General features: G+C 37.7%; 1 protein-coding gene across 3 annotated transcripts in view; it reads right to left on the minus strand.

Moving 5' to 3' along the window:
* LOC149303174 (neurexin-1-like) overlaps nucleotides 1–22,582 on the minus strand; it is a 619,545-nt gene that overhangs the window by 332,234 nt on the left and 264,729 nt on the right. For all 3 annotated transcript variants that reach the window (XM_089481601.1, XM_089481603.1, XM_089481600.1), the window contains 2 exons: nucleotides 7,470–7,908; nucleotides 2,606–2,989 (listed from right to left, as the gene is read on the minus strand). In XM_089481601.1, the coding sequence (XP_089337727.1) occupies nucleotides 2,606–2,989; nucleotides 7,470–7,908 (823 nt within the window). The remainder of the gene's footprint in view (nucleotides 1–2,605; nucleotides 2,990–7,469; nucleotides 7,909–22,582) is intronic.

Genomic DNA, 22,582 nt, shown 5'->3' on the forward strand with positions numbered 1-22,582 from the left:
TCAAAGCCCCAGATCCTCTAGCTGTAGATTATGCCCTCTTGTCCTAGCATGTCTCCTCCTTTGAAATATACTTCCCCCCTGTACTTTGCTGAACCCTTTATTTATTGTTTTTATCACATGTCCTCTCGCCATTATCTTCTCCAAGAGGACATATAAACAATCCAAAATACGCACAACTCACAGTAGGGGAATGTTCTTTAAAAACATCTTGAACCCATTAATCTTTAATTTGCTATCACAAGTGTTCTATAAAGTAACACTTGAAGTAACCAGTAATAGTCAAAATTGGCTGCACTGAAACCTTAATTTGTTAGTACTTAAAGTCATCTTAGATTAGACACTTAAGTATGACACAAATGTAAAATAAAATAGAAAATTGGATGCATGATTAAATCTCCTTAGAGCAATGGGTAAAAGTATTTGAAGACAACAGACGAAAACAGAACCGATTGCCATTAAATAGGTTATTTCTATTAAAGTGCAAGAGACATAATCTCATGGCAAATATAAAAGAGAACACCCTCAGCTTTATGCGTTTTACAAAAATCTGCAAGTAGTCAGCAAGTGCACTATAACTGGACCTCGCTTTAAGCCCGCCAGTCACGACCGAAAGTTCCCACCAGAACTTATCGGACACTGGCCCACTGGGCATTTGTCTGGTGCACCGGATGGCAAGTTGGAGCTTGATGTTAAGATCATTTTACATTCCAGTTTTAAGGACTAATAACTTTGCACCCCCCTCCCAAAAGAAAAGCAGCCTGGGACCCCACACCGCAGGAACTAATCTGGTGTAGGAGCACCACTATAGGTAAGTGTGGGAACCATTAGCCACCAGACCACCAGACATTTGCCAGATGGACAACTCTTGTTTCTTTCTTTCTATCTATCTATCTATCTATCTATCTATCTATCTATCTATCTACCTATCTATCTACAATCCATTATAGATTTTTCTGCATATCTTGGGAATAAAACTGGGCAGCGATTGCTTTAAAAAATATGGACTGTCAGGAGCATTATTGCACATCTCCTGCTTTTTTTGCAGATCCGCATATGCCTCGCCTCCAAATCATGGCAATATGCAAACAGTTTACTCTTCTCATTTATTTCCACCTTGACCATATGTAGTAGCTGCATTTTGCCACAGGGTGGAACACATTGCTTACTTAATTGAATGACTTTGTAATTTATCTGACAGTTTGGTTAAACCCTATGCCAGTTTTGCTCCACCAGCAGCAGAGCAATCTGGAGGCATTAAACTCGGTAGCCAACAGACAAAGCAATTTGGTGCATACAACTGAATATAGATATTACTTGCAAGATCAGGATTTTCACAGCATTCAATTTAAAAAACATCGTATGTGTTACAATGTCTTTTCACTTTTTTTCATATTTCTTTACTGCTCAATAACAGGTAAGTATAACGTCTTCATCTCTAGGATACCGACCGTAATGTGATATTGCATTGTGATAGACGCGGTTTTAGATTACGACCTACGCCTTGCAGATTAGGCTCATCCAGAGCCGAAAGACTGAATTATGTGTTGGTTGCAGGAATTCACAAAACCTGACATCTGAGAATATAACAATATTATATAATAAAATTGAAGTCATGGCCTCAAAGGTGCTCTTAATTCCAGGACATTGCCACATTTATTGCAAACCACTAGTCATTTCAGCAATGTCTGTGTTATTTTTTAATTTTACCTTGAAATTTTAGGACGTTTTTCCTGACTAAGGATATGGATTACAGCAAAATTTGTGGTAATAGCTGCCTGTTAGCTCCCCCATCATTTTTTCCTACTTAACTGATATCTCAAGATATCATTTCAGTACCTAGTTGTGTATCAATTAGGTAGTAATAATAATAATAACAAATTAAGATATTTTATAAAATTTCTCTAAGGCTCTACAGTGGCTGAATGAGATGGTGCTGAAGGGGGATTATGTGATATAAAAAATCAAGCCATTCCGATTAATCTTCCAGTATGATCTGAATATGAAAAGTTTTTTTCAGAGACGGTGCGCCACATGCAGAGGTGGGCTGGCACAGCACATAAGGGGGCAATTGATTGCTGGGCCGACCCAAAATTCTTAAAACACAGATGACTATAGTGGCTGTTCAATAAGTATCTGAACAAGGTTAAAAAGCAAAGGAATAACGGGGTAAAAGAGGAACGGGGTAAGGGAGTCACTATGTATGTATGTTAGTATGTGTGAGTGCGTGCGAGTGTTAGAGTGAAACTATATTGAGGGTGATGGATCGTAAATCTTTTGACATTGTTGTGTAGATTGTGACCTTCCCCATATTGCCTGCATGAATTGGAATATTAAGTTTAGCCCCAACAGGCACGTAGAAATTTAATTTGAAGAATATTATTTCATACTTTCCAAGAGCAAATACATCCTTCCTGGAGTATTAAAAAATATGGATAGGATTAAAGATGCCTCATGCAATGTGTTGCAGGAATATGTATATAAACCAGAGCTTCCGCTAGCAGAGTATTATCTATTGAGTCCCTTCAGTGCAACTATTAGAGATTTCTAAATGAAAGACATTGTCAAGCTCCAATTAAAATTCTTCAAACGAAGGTCAATAACCTACCTCTTTCACAAGAGCGTCCCAGGTAGCCGGTACCTGAACAATCACAGACATATCTGTTCCATCCATCTCTACAAACGCCATTGTTTTTACATGGGTTGTTCAGGCAAGGCTTTGCGGTTTCTCTGGAGCATGATGGTTTCACCCCAGCTGTACCCTGAAGCTCAGCCATCTGACGAATATCTTTGCTTTGGCCATCAATAAACAAATCTCTTATGCATCCAACATATCCGTAGTTTAGAAGAGCTGTCCATACTTCAGTTGGAAACACCAAACCAGCTTTATTTTCAGGTAAACCCCCCAAATACAAATCATCATCAAGGTCAAGAATTTCACTTTCGCCCGGGGCTGTGTAAGGTGTGCGTATAGTGTTGACAGAAATGGTACCTGTAATTTACAAAAGACACAAATTCAACATTATTTAAACACTAATCACCTTACGTTTTAATAAGTAACACATCAAAACACTGGGAAAGAAAAAAGCATGGAAAGTGGTCAGATCTAGGTGGGTGGTGGGAAAAGCTTAACAGTTTCAAAGTTAAAGAGATATGGTACCTTAACCCCATAGGGTGTCAAAATTGGACTGAAGGTATTGGGTACCCTGTATCAGTAATTGAGTATTGTGCGTCATTAGCATTCCATGAGTGTGCCATGTACAATGAGCCAAATATATTAAATATATTGTACTGCATATAAATATACTGTGTTTAATAAATATGTAAATATAGAAACTATATGATTTGCCTGGGAGTGTCAATCTACTGCAGTAGAGGTACATATTGAGGACATAGATGCTCATTTGCAGTAAGGAATGGCATTACTCCTCAAGAGTTTTCCTAATATTATGTAATATTATCATTTTTGATATATCATAACATAAAAGCTTGCATTGACCAGTACGAATTTAAAATTCAAAACTATTTTCGAACTGGCATTTTTTTGTATACAGACAAAAAGAGATTATGAAACTGCATAACGCATCCCACCATGGTTGCTGCAGAAGACAAATTATTTTGATTTAACATCGTTACCAGTAGTCCCTGTGTTTACCATTTCCTATCTATAATTCTCTTAAATAGTATTGTAGTAATTGTGGGTTGACCTTGTGACCTATGTGAATAAATTAATTTTAAGCTGTGTTTTAAATTGTGGCAGCATTAATTTCTAATACACTGTTTTCTTTTAACACCTTTTTTTTACAACAAAGCCCCTTTAGCTCTTGATATATTTCAAAAGAGGACTTTACAACACATTTTATTATACAGAACAACATTTCAGCATTTGTGTGTGTATGTGTGTATGGATTTTCCATATAATGGGGGAACGGAGCATTGGCCCACCCTGTTCTCCAATGGCTCCACCACAGGGACCCATATGTATGATCTGCAGAACACCTGTACCCAAATACCATGCTTATCATCTCCCTAGGGTTTACAGCGTCACAGTACATAAATATATTCTCTTGCTCTTTTAAAACATAACAATTTCTTTTGATTGTCTTCATTTTTTGTAACAGTTGCATGCCAATAACAGGAATGGAAAGAAACGGAGAGGGGGTTACCGGAGTGAAATATGTTTTCAATTACTATAAACCTTGATAAATCTGTGACTTCGGGTTCTGAGTAAGCCGTAGATTAACCAACCCAAAGATTCTGGGACATATGCTATTTTAATATAATAATATTGATGTCTCAAATCATGTTAAACATCCTTAAGGGATATCTTTGATGTTTGTAAGTCTATTGGAGTCTTACGAAACCCTAACATTAATGTGCCATGTAGCCGCTGTGGACAGACTTTTTCATCTGTTATATAGCTTCCATCTTTTCTTTCCTGCATATCGTAGAGCAAATCTAGCCAAAAAAACTCCCACAGGTACACTTTAATGAGTTCTTCAATGATTCATTATTTCAGCAATTTTGTTTTCTTAAATCACTTCTGAAATAATGAAGACATTTTTCCAACACATTTTTTGTATTCTTTGTGTTAGCCCAAGGTAACAAAATTACCTTTCATTTTCATTTACAAATTACATTTTTTAGAATCTGAATGGAATGAGTTAAAACACATCAGTTTTAGGTTCTTTATTTCAAAATAAATATTGACTTTATCCAATGCTCACCCTTCAATATCAGATAGTGTATATCAGCAAATATTCTAACTTGGATTGTACAATAAAAAGAAGAGTAAATTTTTTTTTTTAGTAAAATCTAAGCATTTAGTTCGCTGGCCAAAAGTAAAATGTATTTGTTATTGTCATTAATTAGACATTTAAAGATTATATTAATAAATGTTATTTTCTTAGATTGTCATTTTTGTTAGATTGCTAATCCAATTATAATTTATTATGTAAAATATTAAAAACAGAATTACATGTATTATAGTTATTTTTTTTTATTATTATTATAGAATAACAGATCATTTTGAGTGATTAAGTTTAATATATTATTAAAAAATAATGTAATATTTATCAGAAATAGATTCTGACAGCAGATACGTATCAGTCTTCCTTTTTAGTGCTATATTAGCAAGTCATAAAAACCAATTATTAGTTATGTTACTTTAAACTCTTAATTCTAATAATTCTTCTAATATTGAGTGTCCTCTAATCAGGGCCGGCCCGACAATGGAGCCGAGTGGGGCAACCGCTCCAGGCGGCACTTTTGAAGGGGCGGCACTTTGCCGCCCCAAGCCCTTTTTGTTTTGTTTTTTTTTAAGCGAAAGAGAGAGAAAGGGGCGCCGAGTGGTTTTCGCTTACCAAGCTGTCAGTACCCGCTCGGCGCCCCTCTCTCTCTCCTCTGCGGCGAGTCTTCCTGTTCGGTCTCGGTGCCGGCCTGTAATGCTGAGTGCCGGAAGATTTCCGGCGCTCAGCATTACAAGCCGGCACCGAGACCAAACAGGGAGACTCGCCGCAGGACTGCTGAAAGGTAAGTACAAGGGAGGGGGGGGGGACGGCGGCAGGGACGGAGGGAGAGGAAGGGTAGATAAGGGGGGGGCGGCATTTTAAAATTCGCCCCAGGCGGCATTTTGCCTTGGGCCGGCCCTGCCTCTAATTCATATTTGATTTTTATGGTTCTTAGTGGTAAAAACACTCAAATACATTGAATGTGTACAATGTTTTTTACATCTAGCTTTTGTGGTGAGTCGTCCACAGATTCTAAAAAAAGATATAAATAAATATAGATAGATAGTACTTTTATATTACCCAGATACATATGTTTTAGCCCAAGTCCAATTGCTTATTTTTTCAGATTTTTTTCTTATATCTTTTTGTGTGTTGTGTGAAGTTGCAGTTCACGTTATGAATATGAGGATAAATATAATATTTTGGATCATAATGGATAATATATATATATGGATAGATATCATGTGTGTATGTGCATGTGTGTCATTTTAATCTTATTCAAGGCAAAGAAATGTAATTTCCTGACGGAGAGAAGGAGATGATTCATTATGCTCTGTCAAAGGTTAACAAATCCATCCTGGCTATAACTCAAATTTAACTGTAATAGGAGCATGATGAATAACCCCACAGCCAGATAGTGTATTGCTTTATATAGCATTAAATGGGTTCATCTATCTCTTTGGAGCATCTCAGCCTGTGGGGTGCAGAGAAACTCATCTGGACACTTAAGTCAGTAAGATAGCTCTTTTAATTTCTAAATATATTTAAATTATTTGTGGATGTAATTCTTGGTGTAACAGACTGTTGGGAGTAGTAGTTTTATACAGTTTTGTATAGTTTATGAATACATATAAAAATGTGTCCTTTTTTAATTCAGCACACAAAAGGTTTATGTACAGAAGTAGCATTTACTGCCAGTCTCTCTAGGGTCTGTTCGAGTTCTGGGTCAACTCTATTGACCAGGTTAAACTGACCAGGCTAAACAGAAGTCACAGACTCTCTCGTGTTACAAAATGGCCCATACCTTTACTTATGAGTTGCTTTCAATTAGATTTGAGGGCGTACAACTATTCATTTTGGGGGTTAAGGAAAGGGCATCTAGGTTGAATGAGAGCTCATACACCCTTTCCACCAATTAGCAAGATATTTAACAAAAAAAATGCTAAACCAAAAATATATCTGAGGTGAGTGGCAAGTACACCACCCTCTTCCTCTTTAAGTCAGTGGTGTAGCTTGGACACCAGCGTCCATTTTGGAATCCGTTGGAATTGGGGGCGGATTGGAAACCTTTTTTCTATATCTTGTTTTAATGTCTGGCTTTTTACATGTATTTATTTTTGGGATGCTGCCTTTCAGAAGATGAGGACTCAGGGGCATTATTTCTAGATGGCCTCTAAGGTACAATACATAATAATATCCTTTGCGTATAAAGAGGGTGGATGTCAATTTTTACTCCTGTTTTCTGTTTTTATTTGTTGTTTATTCATTAATATTTTATTTTACATATTTTTTTGCCTTTTTAACTGTTTAATTTTGTTCATGGGTGGTTGGTGCATTTCACCTTGCATTCCCCTAATTAACTTTGATCCAACTTGCATTTACAACTCACCTTCAATTTGTGGGTTGATGAATCCCTAGGTTGCTTGCTTTATAGAAGCAATACCTTTGCAATGACTATAGTCCAACTTCAGTTTTAGATGGTGCCCCCTTCTACCTTCCTTCCCATGTGTGTATGTATATATATATATATATATATATATATATATATTATAATGGATAAGCTTGCAAGAGCAGGGACCTCTTCTCCTTTGCACCAGTTTGTTACTGTGTGTTTTTGTATGTGAAATTGTTCTACTGACTGTAACAGCGCTGCAGAATCTGCCGGGGCTTTATAAATAAATCTAATTATGTATAAATATATATTATAAATTATTTCCGTTATGTTTAAAAAAGAAAAGTTACCTGTTCGTCCATCCCGCTGGAAATCTACATGATACCATTCTCCGTCATTTACTTTTTTCTGCAATGCTTTTGTCTTAATAGTTCCTGACCCCATGTCCAAAAGCAGGTAAAGCTGACCATCTAGCATCTCAACGGCAAAAAAGTCAACTTTGATCATTTGTGGGTTTTTGGCATCTTTCTGATGTCTGGGTTTTCCGTGGCTAAAAAGTATCAGTCCATTTGGTTCTGTTGTTCGGAAATCGAATGATATCGAGCCAGTTTTTTTAGCATTCCATTTTGGCAAAGAGATAAAAGATTCTGGTGTTTCAAAAGTGATTGGTTCCAAAGTTGCCACGTTTTCACATTTAAATGCAACAATACCATGGACCTTCATTTTAGGGTCGCCTTGCTTAGCAAGTCGGGACAATTCAAGCCTCACGTCATTGTTTTTATAAACAACCTGCAAACATAAAAATATATATAACATATTAAACACTATGTACAATTACACCATGGTGCATATTAAGGACATGTTAACTATAAGATTGTAGAACAATTTAAGGAACATTTTGAATTCCAGTTTTAAAGTGACAGCAATGTTCATTTTTTTTCTAGAGGCATTGCATAAAGCGACAGAGCCAGACAATAACCTGTTATTAAAATTACTGTGGATTTTTAAAATAATATGCATTTATGTATACTTTCCTATATGTTTAACCTTATTCTCAAATGTATGACTAAAACCAAAACAACAAAGATAACATTAGATATATATCCCCTCTATCTTTCTCTTGGAGTATTTTCCGTGATCCTACATGTTCACAATCCAAAAAGCCATTTTACTGGGCTCACTGGGAGTCACTGGGTAGAGCCTAAGTTCTAAGCGACAACATGATACGACTAGACACTACCGCATCTGATCTGGTGTCTAGTTTTCTCCGGAGATTCATTTTTGAGGGGGGTAGATTACGACTCTCCAGTGCTGCTCTATAATATCTAAAATCTCTGGTGTCTCCTTCCTTAAGTTTATTTTGCACCCTACACCTAGTTCCCTGACTCACAGCGAACTTAGTGGGTCTAAAGATTTATTGAGCTGCATTATGCCATCTCGGAAACTCACAGATACAGTGCAAAGTGAGGTAGAAGTGTTGAGGCCAGTTAATACCTCTAATTATCCCAAAATAGCAACATGAAGGCCTAAACTATTTTAAATACACTTTATAAAGTCAAAATTAAACAGCATAAATTAAAATTGTGCTTTGTTCTTATTGACATCCACCATTATCTCCAAAGATGATGCTAAGTGGCTGTTCACTCAGAAGCATCTTCAGGGCAAGACCGGTGGAATACTCAGTCATGTCAAAGAAAGATGTGCTTCCTACACAGACGTAAAGCCATATCATAAAATAACACTATATCGTTTTGGGCCACTTATGCAGGCCTGGACTGGCCATCTGGAAAAAAAGAGCAAATATCTGGTGGGCCAGATGGCCGATGGTGCCGCACACTTACCTTTACTGTTGTTCAAGCTGCAGATTGGGTGCTTAATTATGTGGCCACCTGCTACTATAGTGTAAGAGTGTAGTATGCGGCTGCACTTATGCCATGTAGTGGCTTCTAGCCTTAAGGTTCCAGGGCTGCTTTCCTTCACCAGTACTGCCTTTGTATGGTATGGTGTGATAGTACTTGGCAAAATAACTTTCAATGGAACGTTATGATGGATCAAAGCTATGTATAACTGGCTACGCCATTATGAACAAGAATCTAATATTTGGTTTTTGTAAGCTTATTTACAAAGACATGTTCTTCTATCCATTCACATATTATTTAAAGTTTTATTGCTGTGGAACACTCACACATAGCCATATCGGAGACTAGGGAAAGAAAGATGGACGGGAGTATTGGCTCTTAAAGAGGACTTCCAAAGTGAGACACTTAGAAGGTATGAGTTCATGCATACCTTACCCATTTCAACACCCAGAAAAAGTTCATCCATACTTATAGAAACTTCACCTCATAATACTTTGCTTGTCTTCTTCTAAAATAAGCAAAAACTGCTCATAGATGGCTCATATGGTCCTTGTGAGATGCCCATAATGAGTAGGCGGCAAGGAAAATCACATGAATTATATGCCAATTAATGTCTCTTTTCTACGCAGACTTACTAGAACAACTGTCATACATCTAAATAAGCAGACGGTGTTCACAAATTAAAACTAATTTCCATGTAGCAGTGGTACAGATTATTCAAATGGACACGAAAACAAGAGAGAAAAAAAGCTGATCTCCTTGTTCACTTGATGTTCCTATGCAAAATGATTTTGGCATCATTTCAGATACATACAGATGTGATGTTCAATTACTTTCTGGGACATATGCAATCCATATAAGAAATGTACAGTGCTCAGCTAATGTTACTGTTAATTTAAATTTCATTTAGGTAATCTCTCTAGCTATCATTCTCAAATTAAATTTTGAGGGAATTTGATTGCTTAAAAGCCTTTAGCACAGAGCCATTTGGCTGATATATGATATTAGCTTCCCTGCATCTCAAAGCTCTTTTTTATGAATCCGTACTTCCACACTGAACTTTTATTCCCAAAGTGTGTCAAGGTCAAAGTCACAATCGCAGCATTTTGTGGTACTGTCAGTAGCCAACATGCACTTAGCGCAAGGGAACATTAATATCTTTATCAACTGGGAACAGTAGAGAGGATGAAATTATCTAAAGAGGAGGAAGTCAATTTCTTCTCAAGAGCATTCCTACTGAATTCAAAAGAGTTTTCCCACTTTCCCCTGTGTAAGTGTGCGCAAGTATCATCAGATAAAATTGCGGCATGGGGATATTATCTAGAAGTTGAACAATTCTCTGTACGTAAGGTGCTAATCTTTAAAAAGACATTCTGTAATTAAAGGCTAGCGCTGGTAATTAGCTGCGCTCTAATTTCAGACCTTCATTATTTATAAAGACCTAATATCTTCTTGCATATAGTCAATTATATAAAGTCGCGACCCCCTATTCATCCCTGATGATTTTTCCATCTTTTTATGCCATATACAGGTAACCGCAATTCAGACTAAGAATACCACTGTTCATATTTAATTAAAAAAACATTATCCATACAATGTTTCAATGTACGATAAGACAGACATATTTTAACCAGTTTTTTAGCCGTCACGTGTTATAGATGAAGTTACCCCATCTAATTTTATACCGCAGTTGCACAAATCCACTACGGATCATTACAACTGTTTCCCTTACAGTCTAATCAGTGTGCTAAATGGAGTTTGTCTAACACACTCAACTTAATACATTGCTGTTTTTGTTTTACCAATAATGTGTTTTAAACATATAATGAATACCTTTACATCATCTGTAAAGTTGCTGCTAGGTGTAAGTCTTGTAAAATTCCAGAAAAAAAACATTTGTTTGCTAAACTTAAAGTAGCATTTTTCTAATTCTTCCCCATGATGTTACCGCTTACCTGCTGTTAATTTGCTCATTGTTGTTGATTGGCTTGATGGAAAGACAGACCAAAAACTTCCTAGAGTTTAATGTTTAACCATTTTTGAACCAAGGATTTTTATAACCAAGTGACCAAAGCTTTTTTTGCCATTTGTTAACATTTGTTACTTTTACTCAGATTTTACATGTTTAGACAAATGCTTAGTATGAGTGATATGTTTATTATTTATGTTAAGCAACATCCCCAGAATAGAATGATACCTGGCATACATAGTTTTATTAATTTTACAAGGAGCAAAATGCCTTACATACTATAACATTTTTCGTTATTTTAAACTTTTGGGTTGGGGCACAAGGTGTCTGGGCACCCATTTTTTCAAGTGTTTATTTTCATATTTTTTTTTTTGGCTGGAGATCCTGACCTCATGGTGACATCACTGGGGTCTTTTATTTATTCATTTTTACTATTTCAAAAAACCATTTGTATTCAATTCTTTTAAAGCAAGCGAAACTATGTAACCTTTTACAGCCGTGCAGCACTCTTCGCTATACCGGTGATCATCCTGCAGAGGGATCATTAGACGTCCCAGCAGGTCAGGATAGACCCTCTAGGAACAGTTTAGCTTTGTTTCCAGCAAATAATGCCTGGCGCTGTTGCACTTAATCTGTCAGCGTAGGGCCAGTGATTCTAAAGCCTATTGGGAAGGGAGACTCCAGGCTGTCTCATGACATCTCGATCTCCCGTATACCAGTGGTGAAACATCCTTAGAATGTATTAAAACATCTTAGTGGTCATCTATGTAACTATGTAAAAGTATTCCCTCAGTTTATATATGTATAGTTGCAAAAAAATTACACTAAGTATAGGTCATATTAATTAATGATTTAGTAAAACTTTTATATAAATCAATTCCAAATGTTCTATTTTTAATTTTATATGAAAAAAAATAACATGCAGGCTACAGAACTCATTATGCTGCAGGCATCCTCGAATAGTAAAAATATTTACTTTCATGTTTTCTGGACTAATTACAAAGTTACTGAGATTTAAAAAGTCATAAAAAAGCAGACTATATGCATATAAATATTATGCCCTAAATGCAAGCAACAAAAAAATCTAGGTTTTTCTTTCCCAAATGGCAGGTCGGTACTAACTTTTAATGCCAGATGTGTGGCAATGTACTCTATTCCCTCGACACCAAAAGAGTTAAATCATTCTAGTGCTAAAACAGAGAGTTATTGCTTATCAAGATCATAATTTGTGAAGGATCATTGAGGCTTTCCGGATAAACATTAGCGTCCTATGGAGAGCTCGCATGTAGTAAAACTTTAAAATACCAAATATATTTCTTGCAAATACAGCAACAAAATAGAGACTAAGCTATAATTTTCCTAGGAAGGAAAAGCTTTCCGGAAAAAAAATACTAAGGTACTTTATTTTTTATTCTTTGCTTTAAACTTCAGCAAGTAAGTTTTATAAAGGATTATTTGCTTTATACTCAAAACAGCTAAAAATAATAAAATTCTGACCTCCTACATACATTTCCAGCAATCCCAAAGCCAGATTAGGGAGTTTGGGACCCTGGAGCACCTTTTTTCTAGCGCGCAAATATTTTTCCAGGTCAAAACAAATAAAACAATGTAAAATAAAAAAAATTTAAATGTTTATCACAGATTCCTCTATGTTCATGATGTCACACCCTGTTCATAGCATTGGCATCATATCGCCCCTCCACGAGTGCATGCAATCTTTCATTGTAAAATAGGCGCTGTGCCAATGGCGTGCCAATCCATTGTGATATTGGCTAAGACTGTTGGCAGGTGGCACATAATTCCTGGTCAAGACTCTTTTGTTCATATTAGGACAACTGGACAAAAATCTAATGTATAATAACATCGTATTACACATACCACACAACAAAGAGTTGGAAAAAAGTATGTGTTTGTCCGGACTACGTTTTGTATCAGCTTTCACACGTCAAGACACTTCCTTGCTGTCTGGGTGCTGTTGTCCGCCAACCGGCAGAGTACACGCTCCTGCTCGGCCTGTGACTGGGCTCACAAGGCCCTTGTGACATGAAAGGGAAGGTAGGGCAGCAAAGGAAGGGAAGAAGAAGAAGGAGGATGCTGAATAGCCAATAAGAGCAAACTCTGTGATGTAAAGCCCTCCCACACTTCCTGTCTGGGTGGAGATAGACACTCGGAGTGAAGAGCCGGCTCAGCACTGAATTAATCAAATAATATGCATGTATGCATAGGGTCTGCTGGTGTCTGACAGCCCGTCACATAAATCGAGAGCTCTCAGGCTGCACAGGTTATGGCTGCAGAGGAGAAGCTCAGATTCCTACAAATCAAAAAGGTCTATTACAGGATGGGGACCCAGGGCCCCCTACCTCTCCAGGGCCCTGGTTAATCCGGCCCTGCCCCAAATTACTGGAGTATGGCTGTTAAATAAAAAAAAAACAATATGAATAGGGGAAACTGCAAATAACTAGAGAGAAGTCAGGGAAAATAAAAATTTAGTGGAAAAAAATGACAATCTGCACATTTATTTACATTGTAGTGTTTTCCACCAGCTGGCAAAATAAACACATTTTTGTTGAATGTGTGCGAAAGAAAACAGAATATATTAATCATGCAACATATGATCAATTTCACTATTTTAAAAAGCGTTATTTCTGCTCAGTCTATCTTCTGATGCTTCTGCTATAGCAGCGGCTGTAACAAAAAAAATGTTTTCACATTCTTTTCGCACCTCCTATGCTTCCTGAACATTGTGTTGTTGTTAATGTTGCTATGCTATACGGACTGGAATCTGTGCACAGGCTGCCTGGCTACAAATAGCAGATTTTAGGTGGTGACTCAAGGATGTCACATAACAAGTATGATGATGATGAATTATGCCAGTATTTGTTCAGTGGGTGATGATCGTCAAATATATTTGTTATATTTATAACAAGTTGTATAAACCTTGGTTTACACAATCACCCACAATTGCATACCTCCCAACTTCTACCCCCCACCCCACCAATTGGGATGCTAGGGGGTAGAGCTTGGGAGGTAACATTACTGCGCATGCGCACAATTCTGCACATGCACAGTATTCATTCTCCTGGGTCACAGACACCAGAGAATGAAATTGGGATAGCGAGACTGTGGCCCTGAACCCCGCTGTCCTGCCAAGCTCTACCTCTGTCCTGAAAAGCTTAACCCTAAGACCTGGTCAGGACCTGCAAATATGCACAAAAAATACAGAAAGCATCCTCAAAAACCCAGATTCTGGGTTGTGTATATATATATATATTTTCCATGAATGAGATTTATTTGGTTACCTAAATTCTTAAATTACTATTGTTTTGTGAAAATAAAAAGATAAATAGTTTTGCATTTTCTTAATAATTACCTGTATTATATCAACAGAAAAAAACAAAGGTTGTACAACAATTATTGTATATACACAGCACTAAATTCATATAACTCATTCATTCTGCAGCCAAGAGAACAGAGAACTGCTGGTAGTTACCCCTGATAGAGCAGAGGTCCGTGTGGTCAAATCCAACAGATGAGCTACTGTAGCTCAAATTGCTGAAAAGTCTAACGCTGGTTCTGATAGAAAGGTGTCAGAACGCACAGTGCATCGTAGCCGCAGATCAGTCTGGGTGCCCATGCTGACTCCTGTCCACTGCCAAAAGTGCCTGCAATGGGCATGTGAGCTTAAGAACTGAACCACGGAGCAATGGAAGAAGGTGGTCTGGTCTGATAAATCACGTTTTCCTTTCTATCATGTGGATGACCGGGTGCATCACTTACCGAGAGGACACATGGCACCAGAATGCACTATGGGAAGAAGGCAAGCTGGTGGAGGCAGTATGATGCTTTGGGCAATGTTCTGCTGGGAAACTTTGGGTCCTGCCATTCATGTGGATGTTACTTTGACACGTACCACATAACTAAGCATTGTTGCAGACCATGTACTCCTTTTCATGGACACAGTATTCCCTGATGGCATTGGCCTCTTTAAGCAGGATAAAATGCCATGCCACAAAGCAAAAATGGTTCAGCAACACAACAACCAGTTCAAGATCCCCAGATCTCAATCCAATGGAGCATCTGTGGGATGTGCTGGAAAAACAAGTCACCTCGCAACTTACAGGACTTAAAGGATCTGCTACTAACTTCTTGGTCCCAGATACCACAGCACACCTTCAGAGGTCTAGTAGAGTCCATGCATTGATGGGTCAGGGCTGTTTTGGTGGCAAAAGGGGGACCTACACAATATAAGAAGGTGGTCATAACCTTACGACTGATCGTGTATATATATATATATATATATATATATATACATGCGAGAGAATGAAGTAGAACTACATGAAATAGAAATTAAATAATTAAAGTTTATTTCTTTCTACTCAGAAGTAAAAAAAATAGAGAGTTGTTCAATGTTAATTCCAGTGTAATATTGCTATACCTGAACGAGATATTCAATAAACATCTTAAGATGGCAAACCATCAGAAATATAATACTGACCAATAAATTGGTCTATTAAGCTGGCTTTTACAGAGAGAAAGGAAAGATCTCAACATTCCCGCTATTCAAGACTTTCAGACTTATATGTTCATTTATAAAGTTTACTGTATATGGTAATTTATAAATTAAAAATGACATTCTTAATACTTTGTATACTATCTATTTACTAATGTATTGCTAAGTGAGTCTAAATTATGATCATAAACATTGTGGATATCAGTGATATGTGGGGTCTCTTGTTGACATCTTTTAAAAATTGCTTTGGCGCTGTAAGGAAGGCCCTCAGATTTTTAAAAGTTTGCCAAAATCCTTATCTATACTACGATTGGAGGACATCAACATTTTGTTTTTCTGCTATTTTTTGTGCATTTTTGTAATCAATGGATTTGTCACCAAAAGATCTGCACCCAATGCAACACCTTAGTAAATTGTTCCAATATAAAGCTTTTACTTTGGAACCTTGGATAGTTAGCAACAAAGTAACCCACAAAAATGTCAAGCAAACAGAGAACATTTATTCATTCACTTTACATAGAACTACAGATTTTTTAAGCCTTAGTGCTACAGTTTTTTTTATATATATTTACAATTTTCTCAGCTAAAATAAATGATTGCTTGGAAGTAAGCACTGTATGAACATACATAAGTGTTTTTTGGTGACACTGATTTCTTAGAATTTAGATTTCAGTTTGTTTAATAGCTCAACTTTTATTGAACCATCAGTTTCCTGGAAAAACGGTACAATACCGGGAAAAAACGTAATATAGCTAATTGTTATTATTATTAATAGGGAAGTTCCAGCAGGCAAGATCTGTTAAAACACAATATTAAAATTGAATAACACCGTTGTGTGATGCTGTTATAGCCCATGCTCTTTCACCTGAAGATTAATATTTAATTAGCTCTATCTCATGCAATTACTTGTGAACTTTCCACAAAAAGGAATGCAAAGTGGAGCTGAGCCTTACAAAATCCCCAATGCGGAAAAATTGAAATTACAGTAATCTAACGCTAATGCAAGAAGCAGACAGGCCTTTTTATGATGACAACTGCAATGGTACGTTATGCACATCAGAATTTCTTGGTTATTGGTATAAATTTAAATTAAAAACTACTATAACAAGCAAAAATCAGTTTATAGACGATTTGGCAGCAGCGAGGATTCTTACACACTCTTAACCCCTTGTAAGTGCAGGGGTGTAGATGTGTTTTTCATCACGAGAGACCAAGCCAATTTTTGTAGTTGATTCCAAATTTAGGTGGCAACCATGTAATCACATTACATCTTACCCAGGGAAAGTAATATTTTTTTATATTTAAGATATTCCCTTATTTTTACATGTTTTATTGAGGAAGACGTGTGATGTCATAGCCACTGATCCCTGCATGTTAGCAAGGATCAGTTATTTTTCCCAGCAAGCTAGCCTGCTGATCTCACAATAGATCACCTGCAGAATAGTGCTACATTAAGTTTTTATTATTATTATTATTATTAAACTCATACGTTTTAAGTTTAAAGTTGAAATTAACAAAATACCTAAAAATTCTGTATGGTCCATAACCAGCATTTTTTTAATAACTGCCGTGTGCGTAAAATTCAAAGATATCTTTGTAGTGAAATGGCTTGTGCTTATGACCAAAAATCTAATAAAAAATAAAGATATCATACAAAGATATCCAGGGTTTATGAAAATCGTACATTTACGATTTCTCAGTAGTCTAAAAGATGTTTTCGCATGCACTAGAGCAAAAAAAAAATGGATAGATTTAGTACATGGATTTTCCTTGCTTAGATTCTTATTTCTAAGATCATCTTGGGAATAGTAAATATATATCTCAGACTAACGTACTAAGCGCTGGCAGGTCTAATCACTAAAGCGTGGGTTGGCATAATATGTCACTGTGCAGCAACAACAGTCCAACTTGCAAATGTACTAAAGCTAGCTTGCATTGCATTAGCACATGCATGTGCAAGCATGTTTTTTGCGAGTCGCCTACAACTTTAAATGTGAGTTGGAACTAAAACGATTGCTTTTTACTTTACAAGTGGCACACTGTGGGGAATTATTTAAACTTCAACCCCATTTACCACTGGGACGAGATTGGGGCAAGAGGGAGCCACAGATGGGGTTCAGTGCCTCCCATAGGGCTTTTTGTTATATTATTTAACTACTCATCCCCAGTAGTAAGGAATAAGGAGAGAATATATAGTGAGAGGATATATATGGACACCCACCAGGGTTATTTAATTATCCCCACCCTTGTTTCATTTTTGAATTTTTTTATTTATGTATTTATCATTATTTTAATGTAGCCGGGAGAGGTGTCAAGAAGTGTCAAAATGAGGAAATGTGAGTTTACAACTTACATACCCTCACCTGTAACTCCCAAAACTTAAAGTTGCAAGCCTTCACAGTTTCAAACAACTTTTCCCCATGTGAATGCATGGATCGTACTGTTATTTATTTCAATAGGAACACTCACAGTACTTTAAAGGGATACTCCAGCCATCTATTGGACTTTAATACATATGATAGGTGCGTGGTCCTTTTATATTTTGTGTGGTCCATTTTGCAAATGCAAATACTGAAGGACTGGCACATTCTGGCACATAGAGGCAGGTAAAATCAAGTGGCCTCATCATCCCTTTTCTCACCCCCGAGTAATTAACATACATACTGGCAGACATATTTACACACTTAAACACACAGTTACTCAAACTTACTCATACCACATGTTACATTTCCGCCCCCTTGAGTGGGCCACTCTAATTTGGGTCAGCCCTTTTTTAAAGAATTTTGGAGCAGCTCATGCCTGCCATGCATGCATTTGCCCCTTTCCCCAGCCCCCAACTAAATGCTGAATGTATCCACCTGCACGTGACACACTCACCTCCAGTCAGCTCCAGCGCTGGGTCTGTTGAACGCTGTGTGCAGGGGTCTCTTTAGACCATAGTGGGCATGTGTAAAGTCTTTCTACTTATTTACATGGGAACACTTTCCTGCCACTGATTGGAAAGAAATTTTGGATCATGGTAGAAGAAAGAAGAATGTGCAGCATGTCTATAACTTCTGTGTCAGGTAAGTGTTTCAGTTTATATTTATTTGCTCATTTTGGAATTCATATTAATGTACTCACAAAGTACTTTAATACATTAATTTATAGTAGGGGTGTAAATTCTTCTTTACACAGGTGTCAGAGACATTTGATTGTTCCTTTAAAGTTTTAAATTATAAACACCAATACTAAGGACAATTGGTTGTCAATTGCTGTGCAAGCAGACAAATGTGAATTAATTGATAAATGGTTACTTTGAATTGTATCTTTTTAAATAATATTTTACCACAGACTTTTAGTATATTGTTACTCAATTAAAGCTTCTGCATCACGTGAAAATCTTTACAAATGTCATTAAATTACTTACAAAGCCTCAATTAAAGAAATAAAATACTGTATATATGGTTAACATAGGCTGGGCTGTATGAAGGTGACAGTGTACAACATATTGCAGGAAAGGCACAGATAAAGAGCCTGGGTTAGAAAGGGTTTTAATCCCATAGTTATGCTAAATTAACGAAATGTATGTAGAACATACTCATTTCTTTTCATGTGACATCACTGAAGAAATGACACTACAATGTAAAGTAGTGAGTGTACAGCCTGTATAATAGTGTAAATTTGCTGTACCCTCAAAATAAACTCAACACACAGCCATTAATGTCTAAACGTTGGCAACAAAAGTGAGTACACCCTTAAGTGGAAATGTCCAAATTGGGCCCAATTAGTCATTTCCCCTCCCCGGTGCCATGTGACTTGATAGTGTTACAAGGTCTCAGGTGTGAAGGAAGCAGGTGTGTTACATTTGGTGTTATCGCTCTCACACTCTCTCATACTGGTCACTCGAAGTTCAACGTGGAACCCCATGGCAAACAACTCTCTGAGGATCTGAAAAAAGAATTGTTGCTCTACATAAAGATGGCCTAGGCTATAAGAAGATCGCCAAGACCCTGAAACTGAGCTGCAGTGCGGTGGGCAAGACCATACAGCGGTTTCACAGGACAGGTTCCACTCAGAACAGACCCCGCCATGGTCGGCCAAAGAAGTTAAGTGCACGTCCTCAGAATCCAGAGGTTGTCTTTGGGAAATAGATGTATGAGTGCTGCCAGCATTGCTGCAAAGGTTGAAGCGGTGGGGGGTCAGCCTGTCAGTGCTCATACCATACGCTGCACACTGCATCAAATTGGTCTGCATGGCTGTTGTCCGAGAAGGAAGCCTCTTCTAAAGATGATGCACAAGAAATACAGCAAACAGTTTGCTGAAGACAAGCAGACTATGGATTACTGGACCCATGTCCTGTGGTCCGATGAGACCAAGATAAATTTATTTGGTTCAGATGGAGTCAAGCATGTGTGGCGGCAACCAGGTGAGGAGTACAAAGACAAGTGTGTCAAGTATGGTGGTGGGACTGTCATGGTCTGGGCCTGCATGAGTGCTGCTGGCACTGGGGAGCTACAGTTCAGTTGAGGGAACCATGAATGCCAAACATATACTGTGACATAGTGAAGCAGAGCATGATCCCCTCCCTTCGGAGACTGGGCTGCAGTGCAGTATTTCAACATGATAACAACCCCAAACACACCTCCAAGACTACCACTGCCTTGCCAAAGAAGCTGGGGGTAAAGGTGATGGACTGGCCAAGCATGTCTCCAGACCTAAACCCTATTGAGCATCTGTGGGGCATCCTCAAACGGAAGGTGGGGGAGCGCAAGCTCTCTAACATCCACCAGCTCAGTGATGTCGTCAAGGAGGAGTGGAAGAGGACTCCAGTGGCAACCTGTGAAGCTCTGCCGAAGAGGGCAGTGCTGGAAAATAATGGTGGCCACACAAAATATTGACACTTTGGGTCCAATTTGGACATTTTCACATAGGGGTGTACTCACTTTTGTTGCCAAGGTGACATTAATGGCTGTGTGCTGAGTTATTTTGAGGGGACAGCAAATTTACACTGTTATACAGGCTGTACAATCACTACTTTACATTGTAGCAGAGTGTCATTTCTTCAGTGTTGTCACATGGAAAGATATAATAAAATATTTATAAAAATGTGAGGGGTGTACTCAGTTTTGTGAGATACTGTATATATATATATGTCAAGTAACATTGCACACTGAACTTTAAATAACAAAGAAAGAAAGTAATATTGCAAAACCAAGACCTTTTAGCACATTTACATTATCGGACACATAGAATGCAGTATTTCACTTCCAACAGGAGACTTATGGTAAATGCATGAGGTATTCCTGTGAAATCACTTCCAGACTTAGAAACTCCCAGTGGTATGACGGGATAATACAGTCACCTTATTAAACTGTAACTGAAGGGAGCACTAGAAGAGAAAGACTGTGCAGTGTATAGTAAAGTATGTATGTGTACCAGAGAGGCAAGGTCTCTGCTTGTCTGGGGAATCATAATTTCTGTGTTTCTAACTATGGGTTCAGCTCAATAGCAATGTGATCAAATAAGGGTAAGGAACAGTAAAGGGACACTCCAGCCACACATGACAAGTGCACGGTCCCTTTACATTTTTGTGTAGTGCAGCTAAATGCCTTGCAGGAAGTGCATTCGGGTGAATGCATCTCCTTGCATATGATGTACTCACCTTCGGTCACATCAGGCACTGGTTTTGCTGAATAATGTGAGCAGAGGTCTGTTTTGACCCCAGTACGCATGTGTAAAGTCTTCCCATTGATTTAATTAAAAGGGGGGTCTGGGCAACCCCTGCATCCACTCATTCCTTACAGGGTTACATGATGTTGTTACTGAGGCTTCTGGCACAAGTATAAGCAGCCAGACACAAAGCTACAAGAGCAGTGAGAGGTGAGAGGTTACCAGGAGCGGGCAAGAGGGAGGTAGTTTGTGTGTTTATTTGTATATATGTATGTGAACATGAATGTGCATGCAAAAGTGTATGTGAGCATGTATGTGTAACAGTGTGTGAGCATGAATGTGTAACTGTGAGCATGGGTATGTAAGTGTGTGTGTGTGTGTGTGTGTGAGAATGAATGTGTAAGTGTGTGTGTGTGCATGGACGTGTGTGTGAGCATGGATGTGTAACTGTGTGTGAGCATGGATCTGTAACTATTTGTGTTTGAATATGGACATATAACTGATTTGCACGAGCATGGAAGTGTAAATGGTGTGAGATGGAGTATGTGTTAGCATGATTGCTCTGAGAGGGAATGTGTGTGTTAGAATGAATGTGTATGTGTGTTAGTGAGTTTGAGTAAATGTGTGTAATTTGGGTAAGTGTGTTTACATATGTATGTCACAGACAGGCTGTTTGGAGGTAAATATTGCACTGATAAGCTGCTTGGGGCAAAGGTGGCGCTCACAAGCTGTTTAGGGAAAAGGTGGCACTCTGAGACATGTTACTTGTAATTTTCACACCAGGGCCCTGTGGTTTCTAGTTACGCCCTGACTTGAACTTAGATGGGATGAATACATTTTATGACACTTTAACTTTAATATCTTAAACATTTGTTCTGCGACATAAAAGAAAACTTTAATACATGATTAAAAGTAATGCTCCTTCTACTAAAAAAAACCCTTAACTAGCTAGCTTTGCACTTAATTGCAGCAGTCTAGGTTAAATGTAAATTCTGCCATAGAATGTCCTCTGTAATTTACATTTTGCATGATAAGAACCCCCTGACATTTCTTGGCAGCATTAACATTTCTTGGAACGTGGAATGTGAGCTGATTTCACAAGGGCTTTGCCAGATGAAGTCGTAAACAAAGAAAGTGCATAGAAAATATATGGTGGAAGTCACTGAACAATAAAAAGGATGCTATGTATCAAACAACTAATACTACAGCAATAACCCAGTTACTGCTGCAGCGCTGTGGGCAATTACTGCACCTGGCAATTGCAGGTGATTTAGAAAATGACAGAATTATAATAAGTGAGTCTATAATCTGGTTCATTACATGACTAGGGTTCACCTAGACAAGCAGAAGAAGAGAACACATTATTTTATATACAAATCATACCAGGAGAAAAAATAGGGAGAAATTTTCATTAAGGGTATATCAAGACAAATTTTTATATTTATAGTTATTTGTTTGTGGCTACTTTGAACA

This window comes from Sceloporus occidentalis, unplaced genomic scaffold (genome assembly GCF_023333645.1).
Source record: "Sceloporus occidentalis isolate IW3139 unplaced genomic scaffold, rSceOcc1.0.p SCAF_15, whole genome shotgun sequence".
Lineage (NCBI taxonomy): Eukaryota > Metazoa > Chordata > Lepidosauria > Squamata > Phrynosomatidae > Sceloporus > Sceloporus occidentalis.